At 40.9% G+C, this 23,498-nt stretch overlaps 1 protein-coding gene across 6 annotated transcripts in view; it reads right to left on the bottom strand.

The window, feature by feature from the left end:
- The window catches only part of SYNE2 (spectrin repeat containing nuclear envelope protein 2), a 330,191-nt gene that overhangs the window by 230,856 nt on the left and 75,837 nt on the right, over positions 1–23,498 (bottom strand). For all 6 annotated transcript variants that reach the window (XM_049706356.1, XM_049706357.1, XM_049706358.1 and 3 more), the window contains exons 3-9: positions 17,301–17,362; positions 16,240–16,335; positions 16,072–16,149; positions 15,890–15,982; positions 11,361–11,542; positions 6,461–6,657; positions 553–653 (exon numbers count right to left, since the gene is read on the bottom strand). In XM_049706356.1, coding sequence (XP_049562313.1) covers positions 553–653; positions 6,461–6,657; positions 11,361–11,542; positions 15,890–15,982; positions 16,072–16,149; positions 16,240–16,335; positions 17,301–17,362 — 809 coding nt within the window. The remainder of the gene's footprint in view (positions 1–552; positions 654–6,460; positions 6,658–11,360; positions 11,543–15,889; positions 15,983–16,071; positions 16,150–16,239; positions 16,336–17,300; positions 17,363–23,498) is intronic.

Below are 23,498 nucleotides of genomic sequence, written 5' to 3'. Positions count from 1 at the left end.
AACAGGTAAAATGGAAATATGCTAAAATTAGATTGTGATGATGGTTGCACAACTATGTAAACATACTAAAAACCATCGATCGTAAATTTTAAATGATTTAATTTACAGTGTATGAATTGTATCTCAATAAAGCTGATAAAAATTACAATAGACAAAAATCCGATATCTCTAGACTTCTTTAAAAGCCTGCTAAACTTAATTTGTCCTATACAGTACGTATCTAAATGCTGTTTTAGATAATTCAACAAAGTTTAATGAACTACCACTTTTAACTTTAAAAAAACAAGCAAAACTAATCTATAGTGAAAGAAATTGGAATATTGGTTGCTTCAGGTGGAGGAGTACAGACAGAAGAGAGGCACAATGGAACAATCTGGGTAACAGAAATGTTTTGCATCATGATTAAAGTATGGTTATATGAGGTATGCATTTGCCAAAACTCATTGAACTGTATATTTAAGTTCTGTGTGCAAATTATGCCTCGATGCTAAAAATTAAACTATTAGTAGGGTACAAAAAGAATGAGCTTGATTTGTACTTATAAAGACATACCTGGGCTTTATCTCCAGTCCCAGGTGCAGCCTTTGAATACTGCAGAAACTGTGCCACATAGGTCATGATTGACTTTTCATCAGGATTAACAACATCCACATCTGCAAGATATGCCACACTATCAATCAGCTATAGGTGTGATTTACTATAATTAATACTCAAGAACAGTATTGAAATGAACTTGAAATGAACCAAAGTAGTCGACCAGCCAAGCAATCCCTGCTCACTCACCCTTGCACCAAGGTTATGCAGTGGTTAAGAGTTTAGATCTAGAGTGAAATGGAGCTGGGTTGAATCCTGGCAGGAGTATTGCACAGCCTCAGTTTCCTAATAATAAAATGTCACTGTACATGTTGTATGTATGAGGGCATAAGTAGTCAGGGAGGGTGGATAAGAGACAGGTAAGCCTTCCTCTTTCTGGTGACACAGTGCAGAAAGTCCTCCAGGAATGCAGAAACATAGAGCAACTGGAATTCACTCCTGACACATTGGTCTCAGCATTTGTGCAGTAAAGCATTTCCAAAAGTATATGTTGTATAGAAGATTTGTTCAAGACATCCACAAGATTTTATTCATTCATTTGTGGAGCAAATACATTTACTGAGAGCCTTCTATGGACCAATCTTTGTTTTGCATTAAAAGAGCCCATGGTGAAATAAATTTGGAAAATGCTGATTTAAACAAAGTTAAAAATATTATAAATTCATTAAGTACAGGACTTCTTCAGGCATATAATAAATTAAGTAGATCACAAAGAAGAGATTACAGACAAAATGAACACATAATTTGGGGATGTCTTTTGCTACGGCACCAAAACAACCAATGACGATATTGACAAGGAAATCTGTGTTTATTTATTAATTCTGTTAAATTCAATTCAACACATATTTATAGAGAGCCAACAAATGCAGGTCACAAGCAGGATATGTAAGACTCAGTCCTTGCCCTTACGGGCTTATGTTTCATCCCTTCATTCAGCAAGTAGATGCTAGACCCTTGAGTAGATGCTAGATGCCTTAAGACATTATCTGCCCCTTGAGGAGCTTGCAGTTAGGAGAAAAACAAATAAACAAATACAACACACTATGCGTGCTTTAGCAAGCGTGTTTGCTGGGCCCAGTGAGTGCTCTAAGTCAGTTGGGGGAGGAATTGAATCTAATCTATAACCAAATGATAAAATCCAAGGCAGTAAGCACATTAAACACATCAATAAAGAGGTGGGAGTAGGGATTTAATAAAGAAAGGATCCCTAAGAGTTAAGTTATTCTATCTTTTATTGAAAAAAGTATAAATATCAAGAGATACATAAAATGATACTGGCTGGATACCTCTCTTTTAAATTTTCTCATTGTGTATGAGGCTATGCATAATGATTAAATGTGTTAACAAAATTGTGTCAAAAGATAATTCCCTTATTCAAGTATGACTGCGGTATTTGGTTTGCATAAATAATCATGATGGGGATTTCCCTGGTGGTCCAGTGGTTAAGAATACGCCTTCCAATGCAGGGGACGCAGGTTCAATCCCCAATCGGTGAACTAAGATCCCACATGCCTCAGGGCAACTGAGCCCGTGCGCCCCACAACTACTGAGCCTGCATGCTCTAGAGCCTGCTCACCGCAAAAGCCCGCACACTGCAATAAAAGATCCTGCATGCCACAATGAAGATCTCGTGTGCTGCAACTAAGACCTGACGCTGCCAAATTAATTAATTAAAAAAATAAAAACTAAAAAAAAGGTCCCCCCTCTCTTTAAAAGAAAAAATCATCATGTATTTCATGTTTTTGAGCTATTATTTAAGCTATGTAAAATGAATGATGGGCAATCATTTATAAAGTGGAAATTTGTTTTCATTAAATTGTCTGTTCCACTAGTTGCCTAGTTATTTTCACATACTAAAATAGAGAAAATAGTTTACAATAATAATAAAGACTTGGTGAATCACAATGAAAGAAGTAAAAGAAATCACAGAAATAGGGAATAGAGCACAGCATGGGGGGAAATGAAGAAATTTTGAAAAGATAATGAAAAGACAAAAAGGTTCTTTCCTTTTTGGACAAAAAAAGCGGTGGGGGGGGGAAGGAGGGAGAAAAAACAAAGAGATGGGGGAAAGTTAAACAAGCAGAATTATTAACAAGCAACATGAAGCCAAACTAATGACAAACCTGATATACGAAACATGGAATCATTAGGCTAACTGTGCACTTGGGAATATCACATAATTAACTCTTATAAAAACAACTGAGGTCCAAAAAGGCTAGAAACCAGTAGCAACAAGCACACCTAGCACCCAGATCTTGGTTTCTAATACCATTCTCCAGTAAAAGGAACCAGGGCTCTTGGAGGAATGGTTGATCCAAGACTACAGTAGGAAGTATACAAGATGAGCCTGGAGCATCTTGTAGTGCCAAAACAAACAAGCCAACCCCACACTGAGGATATGTCAAAGGAGCACAGGAGCCGACTAAAACAGCTCTCAAGAGCCAAAACTCGGAGGTATAAAAAAGATTTTTTTTAATTTGAGCAATAAAATAAACAAAGTAGCATTGGATTATAACCCAAAGTATAAAAAAAAATCCATGAATCTACACTGATACAAATAAACAGTTGGATAAGTAAATAAATGGAGGAGAATAGACAAATCTCCTGTGCAGAATTCCAAACAATTTATCCCTCAAGGAGAGTGAGCGTAACTCTCCTAAGTGTGGGCTGTGCATAGTGACTTCCCTCCAAAGAGTACAGTATGGAAAAGGGAGAAACAAAGAGTAACTTCACAGTGGGGAAACCTGACAAACACTATCTCAGCCAGGCGATCAACGTCAACATCAACAGTGATGTCAAGTTGGCATTAAGAGAAAAAGCATAACACAAATTCCAGCATCTACAAAATACCTGACCAGTAATCCTCAAAACTGTCAAGCCATCAAAAACAAAAAAAAATGGTCTGAGAAATTGTCACAGTCAAGAGGAGCCCAAGGAGACATGATTGACTAGATGTAATGTATCCTGGATGGGATCCTGAAGAGAAAAGGGGCATAGGGGAAAACAAAGAAAATGTGAATAGAGTATTGCCTTTATTATATCAATACTGGTTCATTAATATAAGATGCATTAATGTAAGATGCTAACAATAAGGAAAACTGGGTGTGGGGTATATGGGAATCTACTGTACTGTCTTCCCAATTTTCCTATAAATCTAAAACTGTCCTAAAAAATAAAGTATATCTAAAAATTTTGTTATTATTTTTAACAATAAATGCTGCAACATGGATGAACTTTGAACATTCTGCTAATTTAAAGAAGCCAGGGACTTCGCTGGTGGGGCAGTGGTTAAGAATCCACCTGCCATTGCAGGGGACATGGGATCGAACCCTGGTCTGGGAAGATCCGACATGCTGTGGAACAACTAAGCCCGTGCGCCACAACCACTGAGCCCGCGTGCCACAACTACTGAAGCCCGCATGCCTAGATCCCGTGCTCTGCAACAAAGAGAAGTAACCGCAGTGGGAAGCCCGCGCACTGCAACGAAGAGCAGCCCCCGCTCACGCAACTAGGGAAAGCCCGCGTGCAGCAACAAAGACCCAACTCAGCCAAAAGTAAATAAATAAATTTATTAAAAAAAAAAAAAAACCCACTCACAAAAGACCACATATTGTATGATTCCGTTCATGTTAAATTTCCAGAATTGGCAAATCTATAGAGACAGAAAGTAGATTAGTGGTTGCCTAGGGCTGTGGAGGGGGATGGGGGAAATGGGGAGGGACTGATAACGGGCTCGGGGTTTATTCTGGGGGGTCATGAAAATGTTCTAAATTTGATTATGATGATGGTGGCAAAATTCTGTGAATATACTATAAACCATTCAATTGTACAGTTAAATAGGTAAACTGTATGGTATGTGAATTATATCTCAATACAGCTATTTAAAACCAGAAAGGTTAAGTAACAAAGCGACAGTCAATCAGTCAGTGGTGTGCTCACACCAGCTTGAGAGAGCTGACTGTTTAACAACTGACTTATGAAATTGATGAAAATTTAACATAGTCAGCATTAAAAGTTAAATTCTGGGGCTTCCCTGGTGGCACAGTGGTTGAGAGTCCGCCTGCTGATGCAGGGGACACAGGTTCATACCCCGGTCCGGGAAGATTCCACATGCCGCGGAGCGGCTGGGCCCGTGAGCCATGCTGCTGAGCCTGCGCGTCCGGAGCCTGTGCTCCGCAACAGGAGAGGCCGCAACAGTGAGAGGCCCACGTACCGCAAAAAAAAAAAAAAAAAAGTAAATTCTATAAATGCACAATTACATAAATTATATTAAAACAAAGGTAATAAATACTTAAAACTCATCACTTCCCAAGTATTTCACTGCATTTTACTACTATCCACACCTCTAAGGTTATGTCTATTGTATCTGTATGATAGAAATAATATATAATGGTGTGCTACTGTGCATATTTTCCCAATGTATTCAGTGACTTGACACTGGTGGCAAGATTTATACCACAGAAAATCAGCAGATGAGGGCTTGATTTGCTGTTTTGTTGAGTGCCAAGAAAAGGATGGAGATATTGTTAACAATGCAGGTTAATCTTAAAAGTGTGTCCTGTCTATAGCTGTCAAATTGTGAGTGGAACAAAAATCGAATTCTTCCAGTATTGTCCCAGCAAAGAAGTCATTCACATCACAGAAGAACAAGTGCAGCTCTGACATACCTCTTTGCTGTTACACTTACTCATTAATGCAAAGGAAGTTATCCACCAACACGCATGTCAGAACTGCACTGGTTCAGCAACTGCAACCTTAAGTTGGCTACAGATTGATACAAGAGTTTGGCAAAAATCAACGAAAGCATTTGGGGGCTATACGGAAGTTATAATAAAGTGTATCATATATTTTATTATTATTTGTAAACTGTGTGCTACACATCATTTATGTTTGTAAAATTTATAATAGACATGTATATGTACACACACACACTGTTTCAGAGAGCCTAACATTAAACATTGACCTACACACCCCTGTTGTACAGCTGAGACTAGAATTTGTATCTCTTGACCTGTTAGTTCATTATAACTTTCACTAATCCAACATGCCTTTTTTATGACCTTACTGGGTTTTGGGGTTTTTTTTTTAACAAGTTTTGGGTAAATTATGAAACAACACAATCCAAAGTAAAGTTCTTTTCCAGAAGAATTGAATTATTTAAATCTTAATTTTATGAAGTTAAAGTATAACCTGAGAATTATCTCTTTGAATATAGCCAGTATTTAGGATTTCGCTAATGTTGTTAACAATCCAACAAAATTATTATCATTTTGGCCACTTCGTGCGGCATGTGGTGTGCAGCACGTGGGATCTTAGTTCCCCAACAAGGGATCAAACCTGCACCCACTGGAAGCGCACAATCTTAACCACTGGACCACCAGGGAAGTCCCTAACAATCCAACAAAACTGATTTAGCGCAATCAATGGTAAAGCTGAGCCAGCCATAGAGAGAGAAACAGAAAAAGCAGTTTCTGTCCTCACAGAGGCTCAGCTTTAACTAGGGGGAGGGAATAGGAAAGGGGACATAGATAAACCACTCAAAGAAATATCTTACTTGAGATATTTTAGAAAAGAATAATAGAATCAAGGAGGATGAAATATAGAACACAAAAAAAGAAAATTAAGACAAAGACTCAAAATTATTCCCCAAAACAGCATCGTTTGGTTGCAGCTGTGACATCCTCCCTGTAATTACTGAGGTTAACTCACTGGCAGGAATTCTTAATTTCATGAAACTTAATAAAGGGTTTAAAGTTAAACCCTTCAGGACTAAAATATAATGCTGTTATGTTTGCTCATATGTGGGTACTGCTTTCAAATCCACTTCACACTGGACATTGCTTTACAAAGAAAGAAGCTTCTTTACCTTCTGGTTCCAGCATTTTGGGGATTTTTAATTCTCTTTCTGCAATTCTGAAGGCCTCTTTCAGATTGTCTCTGTTGGATCTATGCTTCACACTCTTCATGTCGATCAGGTCTGGTCGCAAGCCATGAATGACAGCCAAAAAAGCCATCCCATTTCTCCAGCTTGCCTTGAAATCTGTCACACTGACAGACTCAAACCTATGACGAAAGAAGAAAAACACGATAAACACTATCTAAAAGACTATATCAGAGCACCTCCACTCTATTCATCAGGAATTAAAACTAATTTCTGCCAATCACATAAATCGAATCAATCCTTCTAGGAAAATATTTTATTTGAACCATGGGGTCAAATTAAAGTAAAATGCCAAGTGTGATGAGGCTCACGACACTCCGGGGCACTGCTCCGTGGCCCCGGCGGCAGCAGCAGCGTCACGTGGCTGTAGGTGCTCGAAATGCAAATTCTCAGGCCCAACCCCAGGTCCACTGAATCACACTCTGGAAATGCACCTGAAATCTGTCTTACGAGCCCTTCACGTGACAATTCTCACTCGAGTTTAATGCTCTTCATTCAGCAATCCGTTGGCTCAAGACTAAGCTGGGCCTCTACAAATTGTTAAATTCCTTTCACTAGAGGGACTAATTTTATTTCTCACTGGAAACAATTAAATGATACATTGTGCCAAGTCAGTGGCCAACAGCTCATTGGATAGATAGACCTTGTCACTCCTCTGCTTAGAACCAGCCATCAGGAATGAATGCATAAACAAAATGTGGTGTGTTCATACAATAAAATATCCTTCATCCCTAAAAAGTAAGGAATTCTGAGATATGCTACAACAAGGATGAAACTTAAAGATATTATGCTGAATGAAATGAGCCAGTCACAAATGGACAAATGTTAAATGATTACACTCTCTTAAGGTACCAAACAGAGTGAAATTCACTGATAAAGAAAGTAGACCTCTGGTGGCCAGGGGAAGGCTGAGGGGAAGGAGGAATGGGGAGGGGAGGTGTTAAACAGATACAGAGTTTCAGTTTTGCAAGATGAAAAAAGTTCTGCAGACAGATAGCAGTGATGGTTACACAACTGTGAATGTACTTAATGTCACTGAACTGTACTCTTAAAAACTGTTAAAGTGGTAAATTTTGTTATGTATATTTTATCACAATAAAAAAGTTATTTAAAGAAAACCCATCATTTCTTGTCATTATATTTAGAATAACATCTCACACTCTGGCCCACAAGGCCAGACAAGCTTTGCTTCCCGCTTACCTCTCCCACCTTTGCATCTCCCCTCTCTTACAATGCTGCAGTATGTGGCTAGACAACGCTGACTCCATTTTGTCAGCTCCATCTTAGGCCCACAGTCCTACCCGCCTGGTCTCTCTGCATGACCAAGCTTTACCCTGCTCACAAGGAATGTGCCCAAGCCAGATAAGTTCCCCATCAACTTTTACCCTTGCCTTCATCTGATATGAAAACTGCAAGAATGCCTCTTGCTGACACAGATGGTTAATGGTCATGAGACCCCAGGGAGAGGAAAAACCCCTGGTTGCTGTTGGTGCAGGCATACTTCTCCCTTCACAGTCAGATTCTGCTTTAGCTTTGGCCCCTTGAAATCTCCCTGTACCCCTTTTGAGGGCAGGGAGTACAGCTCTGAATGCCTCTGGAGCCTTGTCTGCCTGATCCTGCCCATAAGTTGCCCACAATAAATTTCATAACTGCACTTTATGGAGTTGCCTGTTTCATTCTTCAGCCTTAAAAGTTCCTTCTCAGTTCAGAGGATGTTATTCAATATCTCCACCTTCCAACATGCAGTAACATTGGCTTCATTTCTGCTTCTCCACAGCCTTTTTAATCCTTCTGCCTGGACACTCTTTCTCCCAGAGATTCATACACCTAAAGCCTTCTCCTTCAGGTCTCAGCTCGAAGGTCTCTTCCTCAGAAAGGCGTACACACTACTATATGTAAAATAGATAACCAACAAGGACCTACTGTATAGCACAGGCAACCATATACTCAATATCTTGTAATAACCTATAATGGAAGAGAATGTAAAAAAAGAATATACATATTTATATATATATATGAATAACTGAATTACTTTGCTGTACATCTGAAACTAACACAACATTGTAAATCAACTATATTTCAATAAAAATTTTTTAAAAAAAGAACGGCACTCCATGACCACCTACTATAAGGGCACCCTCTTCCTATCCTTGACATTCTCAACCATATCATAAGTCCTTCCTAACTTTACGGCCAACTATAATTATCATATTTATTCATGTGCCTCTCCCACTAGGGTGCAAGCCCCTTGAGAACAGGGGCCCTTTCTTTCTTGCCCATCATGTTAGACTCACCCACCCTGCAAACAGTGCCCGACATAAAAAGGTGCTTAACACATGTATCTCAAACCACTCAATTTGTGTTCAACAAGAGATCACTGAATATTTTGTAAAAGCATATGGTAGCCTACAAAGTGTGGGAAATATTCGAGAACAACTATAGTTTCCTTTAATATCCCATAAAAACACAAGGAAATTCAATGGACTAATTTAAGTATATATCAAAAGTATACATGATAAAAGCTACTCAAGAAATAATCTGCTTCAGATGACCTGGGCTTTCCTGGATCTCTTAGGAAAAAAGCCTAAACCATGATTATTACAAACTACATAGTAGGCAGCGACTTTCGTGTCGTTTAACAAACACTTATATGGTGCCCGTTGTGTCCAGAAACTGTTGCAAATGTTTTTTTTAAAAAAACACAATTCTTGTAAAGCACATAATAACCCTATGAAAGTAAGTGTTAAGTATTGTCCACGTTTTATGATTAAGGAAACTTGAACACAACGAGATTAAGTGTCTAAGCCTACCATTTAGAAAGTGCTGGGAGCCAGAACTCAAAACCTGGTATTCCAGCTTCAGCGTGCGCGTGTAAGTACTCAACTAAATTGATGGCTACGGGGGTGGCGGTGGGGCTGAAAGCGGGGCCGGACCTGCCAGAGCGCTAAGGGGGCCAGAGCCGGCTCAGGGCCGACCAGCAGGCACCGCGCTCCATACAGCACGAGGCTGGGAACTCAGCTCTGCCCTGAGGGGCCAAAACAAGTGCCACACAGAATGTGCTGCTGCCGGGCCTCGGAGAGGGCGGGACTGGCTCCAGAGTGACTGGTAGGGTCTAGGCTCATGCAGACATCACAAATGGGGGCCCAATTCATCTCCTTCAGGAATACAAAAAATACCACATATTTCTTACAACATAGCCTTACATCTGAGCCCTAGAGAATCACAGAATATTCCAACAAAAGTCACCCAGTAATACCACCAATGACAGCCAAAACTACAATAAACTCCTGACAAAATACTTAAGAATTACCTACTACATCTTAATACGTTTAGCATAAGCTCTATAGTTGAAAAATAAGGACGGACATGGGGAAAAGGTAAACCTTGGTAAAATATATGGACTTTGAAAGGATTTGAAGCAAATCTGAATATGGTGTAATAATGATTTTCACACATGCTATATTTTGGATTTTAAAAATTTAGGAAACTGAAATAAAATCATCTCCAGGAAGTTCAAGAAAAAGTTCATTTAATATACTTAAAACCTGGAAGATATGCATGTATATTTGTGTCCCCTCACAGAATACAGAGGATGAATGACAACTACAGAAAGGTAAGACAGAAATTAACATCTTAGCCTTTCATTAAGAAGCAGTTACTCAGAAGCCCAACATTTGAGAGGGCTTAGCAACATGTTTATGCCCCTGTTTATCTGGACAATGCTATGATGTGACAAAGAACGCCTTTTGAACTCTATAGGTCTTTTTGTGGTGGATCTCCTGCGTCCTAATTCCTTATTTTCCTAAACTCCATCCAAGCAGTTGGCTAAATTGAAAAAGTAAATGTATCCCAAGAGCAGAAAACATTTTCCTATGTAAAAAAGAAATTATAGTGGGAGGAATTGGGAGACTGGGATTGACACGTATACATTATTGACACTATGTATAAAACAGACAACTGATGGGAACATACTGTATAGCACAGGGAACTCTACCGAGTGCACTGTGGTAACCTAAATGGGAGGGAAGTCCAAAAGTGAGGGCATAACTACATGTGTATGGCTGATTCATTTTGCTGTGCATTGGAGGCTAACACAACATGGTAAAGCAATCATACTCCAATAACAATTAATAATAAAAAATAAATAAAAAAAAGAAATTATAAGCATTAACTTCCCTTTATCATCTCCTTTTTTTAAAACACCTACTCTCTTCTTTCTTTGTTTCCTAATTGAGCTACGAGTTTCTAAACAATGGGGACCATGGTCCTTCATGCAACCCTATAGAGTTCCAAGGGATAATTTTATGAGCTGGCTACTCATTCACTCATTTTTCATTCATCCACTCAACACATTTATGGAGCACCTACCAAGAACACATATTAGGCTAAAATTAAGGGAATACACAGTCAACTAAGATAGAGTCCCGACTTTTAAAGAGCTTCTAGTATGGCAAAACTTTTCGAATCTAAATCCACCTTCCAGATGCATAGGGGAATTGTGCCTAAAGAAAAAGATATTTGAAGACTACTTTATTTGCACACAGTAATAGACCACCTATACATGGGAGTGGGAGTGAGGGAAGTTACCCAGATGACACCACCTTCCGGTCTTCAAAACCAAGTGTGGCTGAGCTCACAGAGGTCCACGTGTGGAAGATTCAGTGTGAGAGGAAGGGGGAGAGTGAGCCTTTTCTTTTTATGACAGGGAAGTGTTCAGGTGGGTGTTACTCCTATTTGGCCTGACTTTCAGACCTGGAGGTCGGTAAGGTTGCGTTGGTGGGTACAGCTGCCCTGTGTGTCTCCTCTGGTGGAGCAAACTACTTACATGGCACATTGCTCCTGAGCCCACTGGAGAAGAGCCTTCTTTGCAGACATCTGCCATCTTGCCTGGACTTTGGAGCATTTCTTAGCTGGAGGACTTGAGGTAGGAGATGAGTCGACCACACTCACACTGTCCAGGGAAGGCTGATTGTAATTGCAAGAAAGAGTCCGGGCAATCTCCTCAATCTAAGGAAGACATAATAATCGTTAACGTGTGTGGAATCATAGGTTAGCAGCATTGAGGCAAAACCTTCAGCCAGAACAAGACCTAAAAATTATCGTATAACAGTGACAGTTTACTCAGGGTGAATTGAGCACTGGGCAAACCTTTGAATAACGGCATTGGCCATCTGGGGCTACACATTGGCTTTTGGGACTTGCTCTCACCCAAGCATATGGCGCTCCACATCAAGGGCAGGCATCTATTCGCCCCCCGCAGCATGCTTATAGAGCACTTCACTGGTGCTCCACCTCTGTCCATCAAAACTGAACTGAGGGGCTTCCCTGGTGGCGCAGTGGTTGGGTGTCTGCCTGCCGATGCAGGGGACACGGGTTCGTGCTCCGGTCCGGGAGGATCCCGCATGCCGCGGAGCGGCTGGGCTTGTGAGCCATGGCCGCTGAGCTTGCGCGTCCGGAGCCTGTGCTCCGCGGCGGGAGGGGCCACAACAGTGAGAGGCCCGCATACCGCAAACAAAACAAAACAAAACAACAAAACAAAATAAAAAGATAAATCCAGAAATATAATAGAAGTATTATTGAAAGATGTACACTTCTTTCAATGATTGACAGACTCACCAGATAACCAATAATAGTTGGTGTGACCAATACAATGAACAAATTTGATCTGGTTGACATACCCCATTGCACCTAAAATGGCAGAATCAACATTCTTTCCCAGTGCATATAGAATATTTACCAAAATTGACCATGCTGAGCCATAAAGCAAGCCACAGCAATTTTGAAGGACTGAAATAATTCAGATTATATTTTCCAACCACACTGAAATTGAGCTAGAAATCAGTACTAGTGAAGACATAACAAACCTCCAAATATTTGGAAATTAAGCCATAGATTGTGATAGAGCCCATGGGTCAAATGAGAAATCATAATGAAAATTTGAAAATATTTTGAACAGAACAAAAATGAAAATGTTATATTCATGGGTTAAAAGATGCATTATTTAGGGGCTTCCCTGGTGGCACAGTGGTTGAGAGTCCGCCTGCCGATGCAGGGGACACGGGTTCGTGCCCCGGTCTGGGAAGATCCCACATGCCGCGGAGCGGCTGGGCCCGTGAGCCATGGCTGCTGAGCCTGCGCGTCCGGAGCCCGTGCTCCGCGACGGGAGAGGCCACAACAGTGAGAGGCCCGCATACCGCAAAAAAAAAAAAAGATGCATTATTTAAAAGATGTCAGCTTTTTCCAATCAATTTTTCAATCAATCCTCATAAAAATTCCAGCAGGTTACGTGTGTGTAAATTAACAAGTTACTTATAAAATTTGTATGACTATCAAATCAACATGTTATCTACCTTAAGCTTACACAATGGTATATGTCAACTACATCTCAAAAAAATATATACACGGAAATACAAAGAGCAAAGAAGCCAAGATAATCTTGAAGAACGAGCTGGAAAACCACAATATCAGATATCAAGACTGACTGTACAGCTACAGAAATTAATGTAGTATAGTATTGGTACAAGGATAAATAATGGGACAGAACAGACAATCTGAAAATGGAGCCATACCTATATGACTACTTGATTTATGAAGGTGATACTACAGTGCAGTAGGAAAATGATGGTCTCTTCAATTATTACTGTTGGATCAACTGGATAGCCATATGGAAAAAAAAATCTTAATTGCCTTAACATAACATACTCAAACAAATCAATTCATTCTTGAAAGATTGTAGAGCTAAAAGTAAACTGTGAAATGATTAAGCTTTTAGAAATGTGCTGTCCAATATGATAGCCACTAGCCACATGTGGCTATTTAAATTTAAATTAAATAAACTTTAAAATTTAGTTCCTCAGTCATACTAGTCACATGCCAAGTGTTCAATAGCCACAAGTGGCTAGTGGCTACTGTTCTGTCCAGTGCAGGTACAGAACATTTCCATCACTGCAGAAAGTCCTATTGGACGGAACTATTCTAGAAAATAACATAAGAGAATATCTCCATGGTACTGGCAAAGGGAAAGAATTCTTTAAAGGACATAAAAAGTACTAGCCACCAAAAAAAAAAAAAGAAGCTGATAAATGTGAACTACATTAAAATTATGAATGTCTGTTCATTAAAGATTTGAGAAAGCAAGCCACAGAGTCAGAGAAGATATTTGCAATTTATATATACCCAACAAAGGACTTGTATCCAGAATACATTTTAAAACTTCTAAAAATCATTATACACAACAGCATAGCTAAAATAAAAGTTTTTAATGCCAAGTATTAGCAAGGATTGGAGCAAGCAACTCTTAAACTCTGGTAACAGTGTAAATCACAACAAGTTTGAAAAACTGGCAGTATCTACAAAAGCTGAAGATCACATGCCCTGCAGCCCGGCAGTTCCAGTCCTAGATAAATATGCAACAGAAGTAAGGGCTTGTACCACCAAAGGGCATATACAAGAATGTTTTTAGCAGCTTTATTCATAATAGCTTAAAATTGGCAGCAAAAGAAATGTCCGTCAACAGTAGAATGGTAAATAAGTTCTGGTATATTCATGCAATGGTATATTCATATACAGCAATGGAAAAGAAAGACCCACTGATACCTGCCTCAAGAGGATGAATCTCACAGACATGATGTTAAGTGAAAGAAGTCAGGTAGAAAAGACTATTATATAGTGTATGCAAAATAATTCAGTTATAATTCTGTTTATATGGAGTTTAAAATGCTAAACTAACCAATGATAAAGATCAAAGTAGCGGTTATCTTTAGGGAAGGAGGGCAGTGACTGGGAGAAAGACCTGGGGGCTCTGGGATGCTGGCAATATTCTATCATCTTATCTTCAGTTAAATGGTGGTTATGGGGATGTGTTTAATTTCCAAAAATTCATCAAGCTCTACATTTAAGATTTGTGCAGTTTTCTCTGTGTGTTGTATACTTTTGACAAAAGTTTATTTACAATATTAAAACAAAACTTTAAATTGATTCTTTTTTTTTTAAATTTATTTATTTTATTTATTTTTGGCTGTGTTGGGTCTTCGTTGCTGCCTGCGGGCTTTCTCTAGCTGCGGCGAGCGGGGGCTACTCTTCATTTAGGCGCGCAGGCTTCTCATTGCAGTGGCTTCTCTTGTTGTGGAGCACGGGCTCTAGGCACGTGGGCTTCAGTAGTTGTCACATGCGGGTTCAGTAGTTGTGGCTCGCGGGCTCTAGAGCGCAGGCTCAGTAGTTGTGGCGAATGGGCTTAGTTGCTCCGCGGCATGTGGGATCTTCCCAGACCGGGGCACAAACCCGTGTCCCCTGCATCGGCAGGCGGACTCTCAACCACTGTGCCACCAGGGAAGCCCCTGAACATATAAGTTTTTAAGTAGCTACAGAAAATACGCACTAATTCAAAATCCCAGGCCTGAAAGAATGTATTTATCAGCCATAAGTGTCATAAAGTCAGGACTATAACCTACTTATTCCCTGTTATTTTCTTTCTTTCTGTTTTTTTTGGCTGCGTTGGGTCTTCATTGCTGTGTGCGGGCTTTCTCTAGTTGCAGTGAGCGAGGGCTACTCTTCGTTGCAGTGCACGGGCTTCTCTTTTCAGTGGCTTCTCTTGTTGCAGAGCACGGGCTCTAGGTGTGTGGGCTTCAGCACACGGGCTCAGTAGTTGCGGCACACGGGGCCCAGAGTGCGAAGGCTTCATTAGCTGCAGCGTGTGGGGCTCAGCAGTTACAGTGCACGGGCTCTAGAGCACAGGCTCAGTAGTTGTGGCGCACGGGCTTAGTTGCTCCACGGCATGTGGGATCTTCCAGACCAGGGATTGAACCCGTGTCCCCTACATTGGCAGGTGGATACTTAACCACTGTGCCACCAGGGAAGTGCCCCCTGTTATTTTCTTACTGTCCCAGCACAACAGTTAGCACAAAGTAGGTGCTCAAAAATATTTGTGGAATGAAATGAAAGCTATGAGTCAGTCTTGGGACAGAGCTAGATGTTGCAGGATTATTAGATTAGACAAGGGACCTCAAAAATAGGGAGATTTAACCAAGTTTAATGGGTTAATTTTCAAGAATTTACTCCAGAAGCTTCCTATTCTCTCTTCTGACAGAGTAAATAAACAATAATAAGCAAAAATTTACCATGGCAAGTTCTATTCAGACTGGTGCTGATACCATGGATATTTCAGGATATCATGATAATTCAGCATTCAATTTTCAATTGAAGAATAACAAGTGGCAAAGGGTCTGCTATATATTTTCCACCTGACAAGACTTCCAGAGGGTCCTATTTCTGGAAGAAGCTCTAGCATCAAGTCACACTTATTTCATACTGTGGTAATTAGAACAGGAATACTTTTCATATCATCAAACTACTTACATGAAAGTGCAGTATAATTGTCCAAATTAGGCCAAGAATAATGGATGGGTTTCCATCTATAATATCGGTAACGTGAATATTTATTAGCTTGATCTGGAAAAAAAAGAAATGCATGTTAAAAGGAGAAAATATTTCACAGCATTTATCTCCCCAATGAATTTTCATGTGAATTTCATACTCACTGATCGGTTTTTTAGGAATCTCAGGGCATGTTCTATATTGCTTCTACACTGGAATGTATTAGATCCTTTATCTCGAGGCTATGACATTCAAGCAAAATATATTACTCACAAATGTGATTTTTTTTTTTTTAACCCACAAAATTTCTTAATGTTGTTTTAAAAGCTTACCAACTGTTGTCCTGAGAGTACCTCCAGCAGGTCCAGGAGGACATGCCCCTTTTTAATGTCTGCGAATAGGTCCGATACAACTGAGGGAGGGGTGTGCTACAAAAGGTCACAAGCAAAGTAATCATTGAAACTTTGGTCCAAAAACACGGTAACTTTTAAGAATCTCATACATGTGCTTTTGCATCTTTGCAAAAGCTAAGATTCAGTAGTGATTTTCTTCTTAATTAACAGAATGTAGAAAACACACAAAGTTCCATATCAAAACATGATAAGGAAAGTAGTGAATTTATCTCACAGCAAATTTCCAGTAACACAACACTCTTTCAGCTTTCACTGGGAGCTTAAAACTTGTGCAGTGAAGTGGCATTCATGATGCTCAGAATCAGCCAATAGTGACCCCTCTGGGGAGATTACATGTCCAGAGTAACCTGTTTATGAATTTCCTCTTTTTAGAATGATAAGCACTGTGCTGGGATGGGTAGCCTGGGTGAAGAGGCTCACTCATTTTGTATCTAGGTTATTCCAGGCACCTGGATCACTGAAGGCCAGGATAGCACAGAGATTAAGATCAAGGCCTCTGGGTCCAGACTGCCTGGGTTTGCATCCCAGCACGATCACTTGTAAGCTGTGGGACCTTGGAGAAGTCACACAACGTCTCTGTACCTTAGTTTCCTTGTTCTCTAAACACAAACAATACTATCTGTCTCAGGATGTTGTGAAGTCACTGAAACATAACGAGTGGTCAGTACATTTAAAGTACTTACAACAGTGTCTAACATAACACTCAACATATATGACTTCTTGTTACAATTTCATTTGATAAAAGAGATGTTACTGCTTTAAATATTTTCTAGCACTGTCTCCCATATCCTTAACAAAAATGCCCCCTTTTCGTGTTGGAAAAGAATAACACATACATCAAAACAAGATCAAGGTGATATTCAGCACATTTTTTCAACCTTTTACATGTCACCAGTGCCATTTTGGGGACCAAAACTGAAGGAACAGGAGGAATCACTTAAATATATATTTATAGCTTGATTTGCTCTCTTTTTCCTCACCTTTGCCAACTGTGAGTTTACCCAGCATGTGAAGGTTTTCTTCTGAGTGTCTTCCTGTTCAGCTATTTAAAAAGGACAATAGCAGTTAGAAAACGAGAAGCCTCAGAAACCATTTGAACAAATCAACGTTTCAAAGGTCTGTCACTCTGGGTACGTGTGTGTATCTCACAATCTTATATACGTTCTAGGACTTAGTTTAAATTTCAGGTGTTTGTCCAAGAAGTGTTTTGGAAATACAGCACGTTGAAATAAGATATTTCTCAAAGCCACCGTTTAACTGCAAGCGACAACGGTTTTTAATATTTTACCGACAAAAGAATTAGCCCCTACATGACCTTGACAGTGCTGTACAAGGACCTGTGAAGAAAAAAAAAGGGTTTCTAATCCAAATGGACTTGCAGTCTAAGCCAACACCACACGGTACTTCAGATAAACCCAGAACATCTGAATACATTTTAAAGGGCTCATAAAGTTGCGGCAGTTTAGTCTTGACATTTATCATGAAGAATATATTGTCACTGAATTAACTGTCAATCAGCTGCAATTAGAATCAGAGAGACCGGAGTTCAAATCCCGCCTGTGTTACTGAGTAGCTGTGTGACGTGGGGCAGGTTCCTCGTGGAATAAGGTGAGAAGCACTCACCGCTAGAGGCTGTTAGTGGTTCACTCAAAGTGAACAGACCCTTGCACCAAGGAAACACGGAAGTGCTAGCTCTCACTATTACTAACCAGGCAGGAGTCCAGGGAAAGATCGGAACACTCGGTGTGGATCCTTCCTTCCTCCCCAGGGCAGGAGAGAGCTCCATCCCGACACCATTCTTCCCCTCACTTCTAGCCCCTCGGCTCCAGCAGACACCCTCAGCCCTGAGGCCAGGGGTTCCCCTGCACACAGGACTGTCTTTCCATTTCCCCAGATCTCCTCATCCTACTGGACAGGGGTGAGAGCAATCCAGACACCCACTCCTCCCTGTGCCTAATGCTTACAGCCTTGTTCCCACCACCTACCGCGGGCTCACCAGATCTCATCTCACTGTGCCTTTGCCCCTCACACACACACACAGTTCACACACTCAGGTCCCCCTCCATTCTCCCTCTAATTTCCAAAAGACTCTGCACATCCCCCAATTTTTCTCATCTCCCACCTCTCCTTAACTCCTGAAACCCTTCACTGATGCTGAAATCCATAATAGACCATCAGCGAAATCCCCTATGTGCCCACTACCCTCTTCACCTTTCTGCTCTAATTGAACCTCCGCCCTAACCCAGAACTCTGCTTCCCCCACAGCCCTCCCAACTGACAGCATTGCTTTCTCTTACAGACCTTGGACCACTAGTTCCTTGCTCTTCGCTGCTACTTCCAGATCATTTTCCACTCTCTTTGTCCCTGAAATGCTCCAGCTTTAACTCTCACGGCATCAGACAGTCCCCACTATTACAGTCATCTACTTACCTCTGTCATTCCTCATCATTTCTCAAAGGTTTTAGTTCCTTCCCCACTGTTGCTCTTTCCAATGTGACCCCTAATTCTTCGTAATTTCAATACACATACTGGTGAAACTTCCAACCTTCTGGCCTCTCTGTTTCTTGAATTCTTCTCCAATAAATGTGTCTTCTGCTCTGCCTCAACCACTCACTGTCATGGTTATACCCTGACCTTGTCATTACTAATAACTACAACTCATGATCTTGAGTTCATGCATCCCCATCTCTGAACATCATAACTTATCTTTTCAGTTCATTCTCACTAGTGTCTCAACTCCAACAATCCTTGGAGTCCATCAGCAACTCCAAGCCATCAATTCTGCCAGTTTTACACTGTCCCTCGCCCCCTTGGTCTCCTTCCTTTCATCCTTATCCATTGTAAATTGCACGATCAATTATTACAAACATTCCCTTGCACCTCTCATTCTGCTGTGTGCTCTTCATCACCACTCTCTGCTCACTCATACCTGCACGCATGCTGCTGAATGTGGCTGGAAGGAAATCCGTAACTGCTGACCAGTCTCATCGTGGCCGCCAAGTAGGCCCTCAATAGTGCCTGGAAGTCATAATACACTGCCCTCTCCCACTCCTCTAGACAGCAATTTCACACCCTCTCCTTCTTTCTCAAACTCCCAACGCCTCCCCTCCCATCCTTACTCTCAGCTGAGACCTTGCTTCCCCAGGACACTTAGGGATCATCTACTCCCTTGTCTAGTAACCTATCAAAAGGCTCTGCCTCCTGCCTGTTAGCATGGGTGAGCCAGCCTTGCTCAGACCTAAAGCCAATCCCTTCCTTCCCTCATTCACCAGGTCTCATCCCTTTGGAGCTACTCCAGGACCTTTTACTCCTTTCTCTCCTGTATTATCCTCTCCCCGACCCAAGACCATTCCCATTAGTACTGATCCATGCTATTAATTCGCCCATCTAAAACTAAAAACAAAACACAACCCTGTCTTGACCCCATCAGGTACAGGTCCATTGTGGCAAAACTCCTCAAATAGATTTGTCTATGTTCCTGGTCTCCAGATCCCCTCCTCCTTCTCTCTTAACTGAACCCACACCAATCATACCCTTACCATTCCGCTGAAACTACTCTTTCATCAAGGTCACCATGAATCGAGTTCATCAACGACCCCCCCAGCCCCCACTAAAACCAATGATCGATTCTCAGTCTTCATCTTTCTGGAGCAATCAGCAGCATTCAGTACAGATAATCACTCTCTCCTTCTGCTTGCAGGCCCCTATACTCTCTGTCTTCCTCCTCCATCACAGGTTGGCTTCTCTCTTTCTCTCACACTTCACGTCCAATGCCTCGGGAAATCCTCTTACGTCCACCTTCAAAATATATTCAGGGGGCTTCCCTGGTGGCGCAGTGGTTGAGAGTCCGCCTGCCGATGCAGGGGACACGGGTTCGTGCCCCAGTCCGGGAAGATCCCACATACCGCGGAGCAACTAAGCCCACGTGCCACAACTACTGAGCCTGAGCTCTAGAGCCCATGAGCCACAACTATTGTGCCCACGTGCCACAACTACTGAAGCCCGCGTGCCTAGAGCCCGTGCTCCGCAACAAGAGAAGCCACCGCAATGAGAAGCTCGTGCACCACAATGAAGAGTAGCCCCCGCTCGCCACAGCTAGAGAAAGCTCTTGCGCCCCAATGAAGATCCAAGGCAGCCAAAAATAAATAAATAAAAATTTAAAAAAAAAAGAATTATAAAGAACCATAATTTTGTCCTATAATTCAAAATGTTACTCATGTTTTCATTGTTTGTTTCCCTAGAATCAGAAGATGATAAGACAATAAATTTAAACATGTACTGACGCTTACCAAAAAATGTGTTGAGAGCTAACTTTGTTCCTCCATAGAGAAAACTAGAGAACAAGTTTTTATGTTTCCAGGATCAAGTTACCTGCGCACAAAGTACATTAATCAAGGCCACGTGTATAAGCAGGAAGGGACTATTTCATTATTACAAAAAAGCAGAAATTCAAAACAAAAAACAAAACAAACAACAAGGAAAACAAACAAAGAGGGCTCTCTTTTTTTTTTTTTTTTTTTGCGGTACGTGGGCCTCTCACTGTTGTGGCCTCTCCCATTGCGGAGCACAGGCTCTGGACGCGCAGGCTCAGTGGACATGGCTCACAGGCCCAGCCGCTCCGCAGCATGTGGGATCTTCCCGGACCGGGGCATGAACCCGCGTCCCCTGCATCGGCAGGCGGACTCTCAACCACTGCGCCACCAGGGAAGCCCGAGGGCTCTCTTCTTTATCCTTAAGGAGCCAAGAGAGATTTTTTTTTCTTTCTAGGTGTAAAGTATGGAGAAGAAACTAACCAGGAATACCACCAGGTCCAGGACAGAGAGTCTACACTAACGTTAGGGGAATTATTGTGGGAGAAAGGAATAACCATAGAGAGGGTGAAATGCTGGCACAAAAAGGAACGTAAAGGAGCACTGTGCGCCCAAGGAGTTTGAGTATTGCACATCCACCTGGAAACCTGAGTCATTCTGAATTATTTCCAAGAAAGATGAGGGATCACATGATCATTTCCATGTGATGCTGGACAAAAGGGTTCTTGGTACTGAGCAAACTGAGGACTGTGAACTTCCCTAGGCTGAGAAAACAGGCAGCATATGAGGGCTCTATATGGACTGCTCAACTTGGAGCACCTAGTCTCACATAGGTTGGACTGACCTCTGATAGGGACATAAATTTAAAATAACCAAAAATTTCCAATGAAAACCTTAAGTTATCCCTGTCCTAAGTTGATTAAAATCTAATAGAAACAAGGGGAAAACAATAAGAGGAGCAGGCAGAACAAATCCCGACCCGAACTCTCCAGTTAGCAAATGAAACCCTCAGGAAAAGGTTTTTAAATTTCATGGCTTTTAACACACTGTCTACCTCTTCATCCTGGAAATCATAACCCTTCAAATGCAACAAGGACCCTTGCTAACAGCAGACAAAGACTTTCCAGGTGCAATTAAACACCTTTATGACTACTCAATTAAATGGTTTCGTCTGTGCCATGTCACTTATCCCTTGACACACTTTTCTCACATTTTCATACTGCCTTATCCCTGAAAAGTGGTATTAATTCAACAGGAACCAGAGCCAAATAGCTCCCCCTATGGCAGGATAAGTAACCTTTTGTTCTTTTCAAAGGCTGACCCATTGGGGAAAAAATAATTGAGAGCCACATGCTTTAAAGCAAGTTAATTTGAGTGGATGAGATTTTTTTTTAATGTTGGGTTTTATTTTTTAATTTCCAGAGTAACTTTCTAATGAAATAATAAAACTCTTCTCAAAATGACATAAAGAGAATAGGACCTTTTATTTATTTATTTGTTTATTTTTTTAAGACGTTGGGGGTACGAGTTTATTAATTAATTATTTTTGCTGTGTTGGGTCCTCGTTTCTGTGCGAGGGCTTTCTCTAGTTGTGGCAAGTGGGGGCCACTCTCCATCGCCGTGCGCGGGCCTCTCACAATCGCGGCCTCTCTTGTTGCGGAGCACAGGCTCCAGACGCGCAGGCTCAGTAGTTGTGGCTCACGGGCCCAGTTGCTCCCCAGCACGTGGGATCCTCCCAGACCAGGGCTCGAACCTGTGTCCCCTGCATTAGCCGGCAGATTCTCAACCACTGCGCCACCAGGGAAGCCCCTATTTTTTTATTTTTTTAATTTAATTTTTATTTTATATTGGAATATAGCTGATTTACAATGTTGTGTTAGTTTCAGGTGTGCAGCAAAGTGATTCAGTTATACATACACAAATATCTGTTGTTTTTCAGATTCTTTTCCCATATAGGCAATTACAGAGTATTGTGTAGAGTTCCCCTGTGCTATACAGTAGGTCCCTGTTGATTATCTATTTTATATATAGTAGTATGTATCTGTTAATGCCAACCTCCTAATCTATCCCTCTCTCCCCACCTTTCCCCTTTGGTAATCATAAGTTTGTTTTCTAAGTCTGTGAGTCTGTTTCTGTTCTATAAATAAGTTCATTTGTACCATTTCTTAGATTCCACATTTAAGTGATATTATATGAAATTTGTCTTTCTCTGTCTGACTTACTTCACTTTGTATGATAATCTCCAGGTCCAACCATGTTGCTGCAAATAGCATTATTTCACTCTTTTTTTATGGCTGAGTAATGAGAAAAAGACCACTTAATCAGCAGACATCAAGGACAGAAAAAGACAAAAACAGACAGAAAATAATAAAATCTATCATAAGGATGAGTTTCTTAAAATGCCAAGGAATAGAGATTGAGAAATTCTCTATTCTGATTTTTAAGGCAAATAAGAAATATATAAAATGCAGGAAAATGTAGTCAGTGAATTTCATTCAGGCCCATATGGCTATCCTAGATTATCATTCTTGGAAAATATCTGGCTGAGTTTCAGAAAGGCATAGAAGGAAAAGGTTTTCTCTAGGTGTCATTACCATAAAAATACATTTAATCTCTGACTTTGTTCTTATTCAATCTGCCTTTTGTGAGCTGGCAACTCATATCCTTAGCTGGAAGGGAACTTAAATGAAAACAAATTGAGTTAAGCTCAATTAAAGAGTGTAGATTTTAAGTTCATTATAAATCTCATTATTAAACTACCAAGGCCACTGTGTCTCAGCAAGGTCCAGTCTCCACAAAAGTTCGTCTAAAATGTTGACTCCAGCAGTCCTCCCTGGTAGTAAGAGTTCAAAGGCAGTTACCCAGGCA

The sequence above is a fragment of the Orcinus orca genome, chromosome 2 (assembly GCF_937001465.1).
Source record: "Orcinus orca chromosome 2, mOrcOrc1.1, whole genome shotgun sequence".
NCBI classification, from domain to species: Eukaryota; Metazoa; Chordata; class Mammalia; order Artiodactyla; family Delphinidae; genus Orcinus; species Orcinus orca.
Note: the sequence above shows the minus strand (reverse complement) of the source record. Positions and strands in the feature narration are given on the sequence as shown.